The sequence below is a fragment of the Siphateles boraxobius genome, unplaced genomic scaffold (assembly GCF_051911475.1).
Source record: "Siphateles boraxobius isolate OS27281-9 unplaced genomic scaffold, OSU_SipBor_1 56, whole genome shotgun sequence".
Classification (NCBI taxonomy): domain Eukaryota; kingdom Metazoa; phylum Chordata; class Actinopteri; order Cypriniformes; family Leuciscidae; genus Siphateles; species Siphateles boraxobius.
The window spans coordinates 1984139-1998433 of record NW_027509182.1 but is presented as its reverse complement, the minus strand read 5'-3'; the positions used below and the strand labels follow the sequence as shown (position 1 = coordinate 1998433).

At 39.5% G+C, this 14295-nt stretch overlaps 1 protein-coding gene across 1 annotated transcript in view; it reads left to right on the top strand.

The window, feature by feature from the left end:
- The first annotated feature begins 4315 nt into the window (after positions 1-4315).
- The window catches only part of npr2 (natriuretic peptide receptor 2), a 98246-nt gene continuing 88266 nt past the window's right edge, over positions 4316-14295 (top strand). The window contains exon 1 of the mRNA XM_077206337.1: positions 4316-5242. Within this exon, the coding sequence (XP_077062452.1) occupies positions 4564-5242 (679 nt within the window). The 5' untranslated portion in view covers positions 4316-4563. The remainder of the gene's footprint in view (positions 5243-14295) is intronic.

Here is a 14295-nt window from a genome sequence, read left to right as displayed (position 1 = left end):
CAAAAAAGGGGATGGATTTAATAAAATATTTAATAAAATAATTTAATAAAATAACAATTGATATTTTATGCTATTACCAATAACAACATGTTATTGGCTTTTAAATTAGTAGGCTACTAAGTTGGGGAATTTAGAATGAAATGTAAATGCACAATGTAAATTATTAATATTATATATTAAATATTATTTAAGTAAATCGTGTAAATTGGAACCCTGAGCTTTTGTCCTTCTTCTGTCCGCACCAAGCCCTGACACTATGGTGATATAAAATCAAGGAAATAATTAAGTTGATTATAATGATAAATTATACCAAAAAGAATAATAGGCTAAACTATGTATAAGAAAAAAAATGTTTTCTTACTTTAATGTTTAATAGGGGCCGATCGCCAAGACTTAAGAGAATAATTTTAATTTTAAGTAAAAAATGTTCACCGTTTATGTTTTGTGTTAAAAAATAACTAGATTAATCACCCATTTTTTTCTGTGATTTAATCGTGATTAATTGCAAATAAAACACTATCGTTTTTATTCGTTTTTAATATATTTTATAAAGTAATAATTTCAGTTAATCTCCAAATTAATGTAGAAACAACATAAAGACAGTATATTTTCAATAATTGTTTAATGGCATCTTTTAATGAATGAAGGCCAGTATCACTGATATTAATATAGCTGCTGATGTCTCAATGAAAAAGATTTTTCCCCCAAATTTTAAACATTTATTAGACTTCAAAAAATATAACAACTTTTAATTTAGTGAACTTAAAACAATACTCACATTATTAGGCCCATAATAAATGTCATATTTACCTGTGCCCTTCCTGTCTAACAGGTATGAACAGAAATTGAATAAGGTTATCAAACAGTCCGCACTGCATAAATTATAAATTACATATAGATTGATCCTTATCAAAGCTACAAAAGTTCTTTAGTCAAATCAATGATTAATTTTCTCTGTTCCCTTTGTTCTTTGGTTAACTTTACTGAGAGAGAGAAATAGTGGCTGCTGTCACTTTAGGATCTGCTGCTGCTGACAGGATCTCGCGCATCTCATTTTCTCATTACGTTCATTTAAGATTTTAACTCATTTAAGACAATTATTTATAGAGGATACCATACTACTATATCTAAGCCCTCGTCAAAGTCTATCTTTGTGAAACCGGCCCCAGGAAAACACTTAAAAGTGTCAGAAAATGTCACAAAATATATGTTTTTTTGTTTTTATTTAAGTGTTTTATTGTTAATAAAACATAATGTGAGTTAAATTGCAAACCATTTTTTATATATATTGTAGAACACGGTCAGTACCATGAAATTGGCTTGTCCCTCTGGTCAGGAGTCGTGGTTTAGTGACATATTTTGAGTTAAAAAATATATTTTTCTCCCCCTTTAAATGTCATAATACAAAGGAAAGTAGTATATTTATTTAGTGGACTACTTAATAAACTAAAATATCAACTAAAACAATACTCACATAAATATTATATATAATTTACTTATATATATTATAATTATAATTACTTATTATAATTAACTAAATATTATAAATAATTTACAGGGAATAGCTGTCCCTCAATTTCATGTCACTGGTGTTAAAATTTATAAAAACCACCACTTTGAAAAAATGCAACATCCTTGCCAACTTCTTCCTGGGTCAAAGGCTCATTGAAGGTGCGCCTGTTTTGAAAAGCATGTGAGTGTGCACTCTCTCTTCATCTTTTTGCAATTTGATAAATAATTTCACAATTTCATGCGAGGACTCAAGATGTGTCACTGTTGTTTTACAGTTTGTAGTAAGGGGAAAGGAAATTTGATTCAAATAATTGTTCAAATTGCATGATTAAGTGATTTATTTACAATTTAAGGAGTGTGGTTTGAGCTACTGTGGCTGCCATCTTTGATATGCCATCTTCTCTGCCAATTTGTCACAGGTGTTATCGTCCCTAGTGTTACTGTTGCTGCTTGTAACACCAGTGACATGACGATAACACCTGTGACAATCAATAACACCACTAACGTTTTTCTCAACATAAGGTCTCATAAAAGCCTCAACAATTATATTAATAAAGACTTATTAGCATTTTATTACTGTTTCAATATTGTAAACACATAATATGGCTTCCCTTTTGACAGATATGGCGAAATTAAGTGCTGCTGAAAAGCAAAGACTCTACAGACAGTGTAGGGATGCTGTCCCAGACCTCAGAGCAGCTTAAACAAAAAAACCAGACTTACTTAAAGGATTTAGAGAGTCAAAAAAGAAAGTAAGTGAAGGGTCTCACCGAAACGGAAAAAAGACAGGAGCAAAGGAAATGGCGGGTCAGGCAGGCAAAACACAGAGAGAGATTGAGAGCAGGAAAGACAGTATTGACCCCCCCATCCACTCCAGACAGTCACCCCAGTACAAGGTTACAATTTAAGACAATGTTTTTGCAGGAAGACAATATAACTTATCTACAGAGTTACTAAAAGGGATAGTTCACCCAAATTACAAAATTACATATTTGTTTCCTTATCGTGTATACAGTCTATGGACAAAGGTATGGCAGCAAGCCATGCTTTTGTTTACCTAGCCACTGTTTCAAATGCTAACTTTTTTGCATTTGTGTCACAAAACCAAAGCATGAGACATACCTTCTCCATAGACTGCTTACACAGTAAGGAAACCAATATGTCAATTTGTAATTTGGGTGAACTATCCCTTTAAGTAGGCCTACACAATATTTGTTACATGGCACGAGAATTGATATATACTGTTTTAACAAGCTGTTAGTCAATATTAGTGTTTCTAATGGACATGTTTTATATGTTTGTATGACAATGTTGTGTTATGAAAGACATTTTAGTCAATATGCTTCATCTTTCGGTCTTAATCTGACCAATAACCTTCATTTTATTGTTCATATTAAATTAACACATTTTATGAAATCTGAAATTATTTGTAATGTAAATTATTACTAATAAATTGATAAAAAAATCTGTTTGAAATAATCTTATGTTATGTCATGGGTTTCACATTGCGTCACTTGTGTTACATTGCGTCACTGGTGTTACTGCATTGTGTTCTGGCATCAGAGTTGCCTAGTTTCATAGAATATGATTTTTGTATCTACCTAACTGTTTTTGCATTCATTAGTAAGCATTTTAAGGATATGATCATTAAATTTTCCCATACAGAAATGTAATATATGTCAATATATGTAAATTACATATATAATGTCAGTGCCCATGTATGTCTGCTGCCTATATGAAACTATGCAAAATTCATATATATAAAACACATAGACATATATAAAACATATTTCAAAATATAGCAAAAATGTCCGTTTTCATGTAAGTGCCATATATTTTCCCGTATATAGCCTACACATAAATGTTAAATATATGTAAGACGCATATATGTACTTATTTCAATGTATCAGTAGCCTATCACATGCATGTATGTTTACATACATTTATTAAATATGTGGTAAACAAATATGTATGTCACATATTTATACTTAATGTTGTCCATATATGCGAGAAACCAATACTATACTGGACCTATACAATACTATACTAATTATGCAGATATATGGTATCATATATGGATGAACTCAAATATTTTCTTCACATGTTTGGACACATAAATGTTCATATATGTTGCAGGCATATACTGTTTTCTCAGGTAAGTCAAATATATGTATAGATATACATGTTATTTAAAATATAAGTATGGCCATATATTACATTTTTGTATGGGTTGATCACTCAACCACAATTATTTCTAATGTTACAACAAAAAACAGAATGTTAGAAATAGAAAAAATATCACATAATAGAACTTTACACACCTATTTCAATTAAATTATTACTAATCAAGACAATTTCTTAATGTTACATTAACCTTTTCCGTCTTTGATTATGTATGCAAATTAAATAGTCAAATTACATTCTGGAAAGCCTGAATTGTCATCTAAAAATATAAAAATACAAGCTGTCATTTAATGTTAAGAGGTTTACTATTATCTGACTATAAGTTTTGGTATAAATTTTTTATTTTTTTTTAAAAGTTGTCTGTTCAAAAAGCTACCATTTTCATAGAATGACCCAGAGCCAGTGTGTGTGTGAATTTAGAATGAAACGGCTACCATAGTTTTTACATTGTGCTACTTATAATTATAAATCCCCTGAAATTCATCCTGACTCCACAGGAGTGCGGTTAATTGACCTGCAGACAGAGGGAGCCATTAACTAGTGTAGTAGCTTTCATGACGTGTAGGGGCTGTGCAAGGGCCGCTCGCGGTGAAGTTGCGCTTATCTGGATGTTCACACAGACACACGGACACGCGCACACTGAACCTCACTGAGGAGTTGGACGCGAGAAGTCCATCATATAAAGCTCCAGGAGACTCTGTCAAGCAATTTAGTTGGAGGAAAGACGTCACTAATGGATTGTTCTCTTCATTTAAAAGAGGATTTTTCTCATTGAAGTTTGATTTGAGAAGAATATCCTATATCTTCTTACCTGGTGCGCTCAAACTAGAATTTGTTTGTCAACTTAAGACGGGATCGGGATTTAGGATGGGATATGGTTTTTACATTGTGGTACTTATACATGTACTCGTACCGGAATGCAGAACAGAAAATGGGAATATTACCGTAGCGGTGATGCTGCCCGACAATATGAAGTATTCGTGGGCATCGCCACGCGTCCTCCCCGCGATCCGTATGGCGCAAGAGAAAATTCAGAAGAGCGGACTTTTAAAGGGATACACCATCAACCTCCTTAATTTTAGCACAGAATCCGCTGGTTCTTGCTCGGAAAGCCAGGCACAGATTATCGCAGTGGACACAAAACTTTACAACAAACCAGATGCGTTCATCGGACCGGGGTGCTCGTATTCGGTCGCGTCCGTCGGACGGTTCGCGTCCCACTGGAAACTCCCCCTGATAACCGCGGGAGGACAAGCATATGGTTTTAATAATTTTGAAGAGTTTAAAACTATTGTCCGGACGGGCCCTACCCCTACGAAACTCGGAGACTTTGTCAGTTATCTGCACGCGCATTTTAACTGGAGCTCTCGCGCGGTGATGGTCTACCACGACCTCAAACAAGACGACCGGCCGCATTACTTCCTCGCCGAAGGCATTTACATGATTCTGCAAGATGAAAACATCACCATGGGTGCTTTCCCTTACGAAGATCCACAAACTTTAAATTATAAAGACATCGTCACATTTATAAAGGACAACGGGAGAAGTAAGTTTAGATTCAGTTCAGCAAAGGTTCGTTACATGCTTTAACATGAAAAAGAAAGTGCCATGATCCTTTGAAATAGCATAATCATAGAACGATTACTTAATTCATATAACATGGTAAGCTATGTACGTTACTCCAGGGTACTTAAAAGAATACCATGTTACTACCATAATGCATGTCCAAAAATATTGCAATTTCATTGTTCTTTTTTTTTTTGTTAATAGTCTTACAATCAGCAATAAATCTTACTCATGTTTACATGGCACTCCAATCAATGTATTTTAAAGAATACAAAGTCCATGCTCAGAAAAAAACACAGGATGTTCTTTGAGGTACTTTGGTACATGAATACAGTAAACATTAGCCTACCATCTGAATTATTACTGTCCAATGGTACCCCATTTAAATGTTCAGTACATCTACAAAATGGGCTATATATAAATCTACAAAATGTGCAGATTTAAGTTAAATTGACCTTTAGGAAATTACTTAAATTGGTTTAACCTAGTGTAACATATTCAGGTTAAATTTATTCAGTAATGTTTTTGAATTTATCAAATAACCAGTTCATTTAGAAGTTACCACATGTTCATGTTACATGACACTATATTTTGTCCAGTGTAACATTCAAAATTATACAATGATGCATCCTTCCATATGTAGAAGGATATAAAAATCTCTAAATTTTCTGTTAGAAAGCAATCATCACATAAAGGACAGTGGGGAATATAAGTTCATTTACATATCCATATGCTATGGTCCATTTAAAAGAAATAGTAGGCCTACTACCATGTACTTCGGAAAATTCCATATATCAAAATACAGCATTTTAACCATCTGGTTTGGTCACTGACACCCCTCCCACCCACAGACAATTTACCTTCTTTAATCAATAAAGCATGTTTGTGTTATTGCATAAAGCATCCCTCCATGGCAACCACACTGATATTCTTGATCCATTACATCTAAAATATGAAGACTACAATGAGGCATTGATAGTATTTAGGACTGACACCACCTGTGTTCCCCCAGGCTGTATTTTTGGACCTGTGGTGCCCTGTGCAAGTTATTTACAGCACCACCAAAACAGGAGGACATGCATCCTATTCACTTTTAATAAAGCAATGCAGTCAACATCTATTGACTTGTGTTCAGTTATCTACCAAAAACGACTTTTAAGAGTACTTTAGAAGTTCTTTAACTATTGAAAATGTGTAGGTAGAATTTAAAATATATAATTCAACAGAAAATATTTAGTTTTATTGAGCAGTAGAATAGCTTAAGAACTTTTTTTTTTAGTTCCATACAAAATTACAAATGGCCTGGTGTTTTAAAGACCCCAGAAACAAATACACAGAACTTTTATGTTCCTTTATGTTGATTCAAGTAAATGATTCTTGATACAATCATGTTTTTTTGTTTGTTTTGTTTTCAACTGGCTGCAGAAAACCATTATTTCATTATTCATTCACAAAATTCATTATTTTCAGCTTGATTCCTTTCTTTGTTACAGTGCTAGACACAATTATTGTGGCATGGCTGAAATAATACATGGAATGAGGAGAACACATAATGTCCCAAAGGACTTTGTGTCTTCACTCAGACTGATCTCATGAAATGGCGTATGTATGACACGCCAATTCGTATTTCCATTTTTGGCGTGCTATCAACACGCATAATAGCTTTTCAGCGTGTTTATCAACGCCTTTGACTTAACGTTATATTACTGTATTACTACCCCAACCCCGTCCCTAAACCTACCCGTCACTGGGGTTAATACCATTTATGAGTGTTCTCCTACCATCCTAGGAAAAAAAAGATCGCTCCACAGATGTAGATATAGATTTTGCTTCGTTTCGCTCGGACATTTAACGGCGTACACATACACGCGGAATCACTCGGACATTTAATGGCGTAGACATACACGCAAAAGATTTCGGCGTGGACATACACGCGGATAGCTCAAAATGTGTATAGATAACACGCCACTTGACTTGAAAGTGGCGTGTATGTTTACGCAAAGTCATGATGTCATGTTGCTTCACTCAACATATCAGTGTCTTCATTTTTATTGACTTCGCTTAAGATTCACACAGCACAATTTAATGTATTTTAATGTAATTAATTAAACTAGTTCCGAGTAAATAAGAGTACACAGCTGGTAACCATTGAGCCACTGAGTTTCAATACATCAACACTAATTACATAATGATACTAAAAGTATATGATGCATTAAGTCCAGATTTCTAGATTTTGTTGTTTATATCAGGATGTGGAGAAAGGCCAACTGCTATTAACCCAAAATGATGATATCAGAGTTAAATAACTGAAGAGAACAATGTTTGCTTGTTTGTTTTTCTCTCTCCATTTTTTTTCTCCAGAAAATATATTTAAGATTAGTGTGCTCTCAGACAGAGTAAGAAACGCTTGATAATAAAAGAGTGTTGCAACAAATAAACATATTTTCACATTTAGATTTTTATATCGCTTTATTGTTCTCGCTTTCTAAATATATACACAAAAAAGTTGCATGGTCCCCCCCCCCCAACCCCCCATGGACCAGAGGAAGGTGGAAGCTGTTTTCAACTGGCCACTACCCACCAATATAAAAACTCCAAAGCTTTCTGGGCTTTGCAAACTTCTATCGAAGATTCATTCAAGGTTTCAGTCAGATCAGTGCACCATCACCTTACTCTTGAAAAAAGGGCCCTAGTCTCTGTCCTGGACCACCGAAGCCACCAATGTGTTCTAGAAGCTCAAAGCCTCCTTCAGCTCCGCTCCTACTCTCGTCCATCCAAACCCCGATCTTCCATTTCTCGTTGAGATGGACGCCTCAACTACCGGGGTAGGAGTGGTCCTTTCACAGCGGCAGGGGAAGCTTCCCCGACTCCATCCATGTGCCTTCTCCAAGAAGCTGTCCCCGGTGGAGCAGAATTATGACATCGGCAACCGGGAACTTCTGGCAATCAAACTCGCTCTTGAGGAATGGAGACACTGGCTGGAGGGAGCTAAACACCCTTTTGACGTCATTACCGATCACCGAAACCTGGAATACCTCCGAGACGCCAAAAGACTCAACACCCATCAAGCCCGCTGGTCACTCTTTTTCATCCGGTTCAATTTCGAAGTCACTTATCGCCCTGGGGACAAAAATGTCAAAGCCGACTCCCTTTCTGGTCTGTACCAACCTGACACTATCACCTCCAATCCAGAATCCATTCTCCCTCCAGCCTTGATTGTCAGCCCTATCCAGTGGAGTCTGGATGATCATATTGCTGATGCCACCCTGTCAGAACCTGCTCCGCCGGGAGGTCCTGAGGGACGGACCTATCTTCCAACTTGTTTACGTCTGTCCCTTATGGACTCAGTCCATACATCTCCGGGCTCTGGACACCCAGAGAGCCAACAAACCCTCTCGCTCATACAACAATGCTACTGGTGGCCCAATATGACCCAGGATGTCTCCCGGTACGTGAAGAGCTGCTCAGTCTGTGCCATGGCCAAAGTTCCCCGACGCCACCTGGATGGCAAACTTGTACCTCTTCCAGTACCCACAAGACCTTGGTCCCACCTCGGTGTGGACTTTATCACAGACTTTCCTTCCTCTGACTCCCACACGTGTGTTCTGGTGATCGCTTCTCAAAAGCATGCAAGCTCATCCCTCTGCCTGGTTTATTTACAGCTTTCGAGACTGCTGAAGCTCTATTCACCCAAATATTTCGACATTTTGGCTTACCAGACGATATAGTATCAGACCTAGGACCACAATTTAAATCCAGGGTATGTAAAGCATTCTTCAACCTCTTGGGAGTTTCAGTCAGTCTAACCTCCTGATATCATCCCCAGTCCAATGGCCAGACTAAGCGGAAGATACAGGAGATCGGGAGATATCTGCGGTCATATTGCCACGACCATCAGGACTGCTGGAACCGCTACCTACCCTGGGCCGAGTATGAACAGAACTCCCTTCAACAGTCCACCATGGGTCTCACGCCCTTTCAGTGCATACTCGGCTTCCAGCCACCCCTGTTTCCCTGGTCAGGAGAGCCGTCCAAAGTTACAGCAGTCCATCATTGGTTCCAGGAGAGCGAGAGGGTCTGGGACTCATCACACGTCCATCTTCAAAGGGCTGTTCAGAGACACAAGTGCCAGGCCGACACAAGGAGATCTGAAACCCAATTATACCAACTTGGGCAAAAGGTCTGGCTCTCCACCAGGGAAATCCGCCTCCGACAGCCCTGCCGCAAGCTGAGTCCCAGGTACATCGGTCCGTTTGCTATACAGAGGCAGATCAAAGAAGTTACCTACCGGTTATCACTTCCCTCACACTACCGCATCTCAACTTCATTCCATGTCTCCCTTCTTAAGCCTTACACTAATCCTCTCACTCCTTCCTCCCCTGGGTCTGGTGCTGAAGACGTACCTCCTCCTCCTCCTGTGGACTCTGCAGACGAGAACATCTACAGAGTCCAAGATATTCTCGACTCCCGGCGACAGGGCGGCCAGCTAGAATATCTCGTGGACTGGGAAGGCTTTGGCCCAGAAGAGAGATGTTGGGTTCACCGGGATGACATACTAGACCCCACACTCCTACAAGACTTCCATACAGCTCATCCCAGTCGCCCAGCACCGAAAGGTCGTGGTTGTCCCCGTCGTCAGTCTTTTCCGCCCTCAGGCGATGGCCGGGGGTGGGGGGGCGGGGGGGTAGGGGGAATACTGTCACGGATACACCAGCGTCAGCGCCAGACCTCCAGACTCTGCCCTCTCGTTCCGCATCTCCGGAATACTGATCACTGAACACCTGCCATCATCACCTGCCAGCAATCCCTCTCACTTCACCCACACCTTAAATACACCACCTGTTCCCTCACTCAGTTATCTGGTCTCGTCGATACACCATCAACTTCCTGACTCTCTCATTCGAGACGATCGCCATCTACCTAACCTGCTTCGTGAACTTACCCGCATCTTTGAACACCCCGCTCTGCTATTCTGGATCTTCTGACTTCAGCCTGCCTGTCATCTTCTGCTCGGTTCACCCTATTCATCCTGCAACAGATAATAGACTCTATCATATCCATTCATCCGTTGATTCTCCCGTTTATTCCTTCATCACATCAACTTACCTGCCGTGTCTGTTGCTGAGTGCTATAAATAAACTTCATTGCAACTATACCGGTTTGTGTCGTTCTGATTCATGACAGTTTCTTTAACCATAGAGCTGTACCATTATTGTGTCTTGTCAGATATTGCTCAGATAGTTTTCACTTTAAAGTAATTTATTTCTAAAAAAATATTTTAATATGTTTGTTTAGACCATTATTAGTGATTTGAATTCAGTTTGAGCTGGATGCATTGAATGTTTTGAGTTGAGTGTTGCGTTAGATTAAATATTTGTTAAATAAAACCAATTAACTGTGTATTTGCCACAGTTAAGACAATTTTTCATGAATTATCAGATGTAGGAATTGCGTTACGCAGCCTGAATGCACTGGCCTAAACACAAAGGCAGACTAGTCATGAACTTGAAGTTTAGTTGTTTTAAAATGTCTGAATTATTCATGATTTGGAATTCTTCATAGTTTATGAACTAGATTTTCACAGCATGTATAATTGTCTAAGTTTAGTCATTATAATATTACAAATCCAATCATAAAAATAACCTTTGTCAGTTTCATGTTCTACGTTCTAAATATTCATCCCTCAATCTAAACAAGTGAGATATATGGTTTCCTTTGCTGAATTCACACTGCCATGGCAACACAAATCCATGTTTCCCAGTGTCTCCTTTGAACATGCAAAGCAAAGGAAAGCACCATGTTGCTTACAGGATTGCACAAAGACATTAATTGTCATTTACAGCCATGTCTTTGACACTGTTTCATATAAGAATACTTACAGTGTGCCCATTTAACATAAATAAATATAAAATAAAAGAAGGGTGAATTTCAGTGATGTATGATCCATTTAATTTTATATTAGACTGCCCCCAGATTTCTGCACTTATCATAACCTTGCATGTTTGGCTTTATCCGCAACATAGCCTGTTTAGTGAAGTACGTCACCAAAAAAAGTGATAGCATCAGCACAATTTTTCTGATAATGTTTACCTAATTGTTTAGTAGCCTTTGGGAGCCGTTCAACATGTCTAGATTGTTCTGACATTTAACTACCCTGTTATAGTGTGTGAACTTTTAGAGTACTTTTATGGCTAATTGCTTGCAGTTGCCGTTTTACTGTTAGCCTGATTGGCTGCTTACAGGTACTGATTAGCCACTCCCTCATAAGATGCATTTATTAACATATTGCAAGTAATGAGTGTACATCCTCATGAGTAATGCGTGTACAAAGTTGCCATGTACAACCTTTTGAGCCGGATTTAACTTCAGTAATGCTAAAGTAATCAATCTGAAACAAGCATTTGTTAAAATTTGCTGTAATATAATATAAGGCAAGCGTTTCAGGTTAGGTAGTGGATGTATTTGTGACACATTTTTAAGCTATGGTAAAAATAGCATAGACTACGTAGAACGGTAAATATTTTACTTTGTGGAATGTTTATTCTGATTATTATTAATACATTTGCTATTTAATTAACATAATTGAACAGTGTTTATTTATTGCCATTGCAGGGTTTTTATAAAAGTACAGGCACTGTAAAATCGTTCACTGTAAGACTCTGTAAAATCACTGTAGCATAGCCGAAAGTGGTTGATTTTTATATATCGGTCTTATATACACTTCATATGTATAGATGCATAAACCTTTTTAGAAATGTATAACCTTCAGTAGGGGATGATAATTTATTCTTTCAATAATACACCATTTCACACTCTTAACCCGTTTGCTTTGCTGACGATCTTAAAGCATATTGTAAAAATTTCTTTGAAATGATTTGCAAATGCGTCTCAGACGTCAGAAAGTCTCTCACTGTTTCCTCAATGTGTTTAGTTGCTATGACATGAGGTCAGATTAATTCATGATTTTGGTTGTTGTTTGGGCTTGTTCAGTTTGTGAACTCACATTCCATGCGTTGATGAGATAATGATAGGCCCTGAGGCTGTGAAATATAATCACAAACCTTTTCTCCTTCCTCTTTTTTTTTGTTTGTTTGTTTTTGTATTTGTGTTTTTTTGCCTCTTTATTGGTTAGACGCACAGTGAAGATACAGGAAATGATGGGGAAGTTGGGCAAGAAAATGATGCAAGCAGGACTCAAACTCTTATTGTCCACCTGAGAACATACTGGTTGTGTATGCAACCCACCTTTCCCTGAAGGAGGGAAAGGAGGATGTAGTCGACGTCGACTGAATGGGGATCAAGCCAGGGAGCCTATCATCTTCGAGTACTATTGAACGAGCCAATGGAATTGGTGTGCGTGATTCGCATCACACACTCCGCCCCCGCGGCGCGGGTATAAATACGGAACTGGATGCACGCACTAGTTGCTTTTCGCTGAGGAGCCGAGCGTAACCCAAAAGTCAGCGGTGGTCCAGCGGTAGTGACAAGGGGACTATGTCCTCCGTTCCCTCCTTCAGGGAATGGTGGGTTGCATACGCAACCAGGACGTTCCCTTTCAGTTGATAACGTCGGACGTAGTCGACGTCGACTGAATGGGGATAATCTTTGAAAACGCCACTAAAGCTGCCATCTTCCAGTGCCTAGACAAAAGCCTCCTGAAGCACTCGCAATCTTAAGGCCGGGAAGGACAGAGCTTAAGCCAGGGAAGTTACTGCTGTTCTTACAGGACCACTGGGAAAGCGTTCCCCTTACATTGGAAGGAAGGGACGCTGCGGAGCCACATCCTACCCGGAGGGAGGTAACGTGGAGAGTACACATATGAACTGGTCAGATGACCAGGCAGTATGACATATGGAATGTCACTGGTGTGGCTCCACGTCTCACCGGACAGTGACGGCAGAGAGACTCTGCTGAGGGAAGATATGGGCTCACCTTAGGGAGCCGTATCGTGGAAGAATACACATATGGGTTCACCGTAGGGACCGCAACATATGGACCCAGCCTAACACAGGTTCCACACTGCTTACGAGTGGTAGGCCTAACACCAGACGTTCCGCACGTCCGACATCAGAGGGGTGTGGAGGAACTCAACAGGGTTCAGTTTAAGGGAACTCAACTGGAGTAGAAGGCGCACATATCCAGTCCATAGGGGGGGAATGGCGCAGCAAGCCGACGCTTGAACCAGGCTCACGGTGAAACTGGCTTCATGGGAAGGGAGCCCAAGGGAAGCAGCGGTTCAATAGATGTCGCCCAGCCCCCAACTCTAAATCTGTCAGCAAAGCACTCTGTCAGCGCCCAGGCAGAGCAAAACACTCATTATAGAGGAGCTCAACACCTAAGTGGACATGAGCATCTCGGAATCTTTCACCGAAATAAGGCAACCACATCAGGGGGCCACTTTGCTTGGAAACAGCCTTCCCTCTCTGCTGATTCCTAACAGATAAGAGCTGGTCTGAGGTCTAAGGTTGCGTTCTGTACACGTCTAACCGCTATGAAGCTGACGGACAGAGAAGCCCGGGCTGGGTCTGCCTCCTCCGGGCAACGCTTGCAGGCTCACCACCTGATCCTATTACGGGAGAGGTAGGAACCTCGGGCACAATCCAGGTCGGGGTCTCAGCTCGTGAGAGTTAGCCGGCCCGAACTCCAGGCACAATACGTTGACCGAAAGCGAGCAAGTGCCTACCCTCTAGTAGAAACCATGCGAGCAGGAGAACTGACTTAACAGAAATTTTTAACTCACTGCCTGCAGTGGCTCAGGGGCGGTCTCTGCAGTGCAGTTGCACCAGAGATAAGGCCCAAGAGGATAAAGAGGGGCGCAAGGATTTACATTACCTTGCTCCTCAGGAACCTGACGATCAGGACATGCTTCCTATGCTTCTGCATCATGATGAGCGTCGAAAAAACCGATGCAACATCATCTTGAGGGTGAAGGAAAACAGTCTACTCCAACCCAACTTGCAGGAAAGAGAGCACTGAAATGATTGAAAGCTTTCAGGATCTCCTCATAGAGAGAAGACGCCTCAACGACTAGGG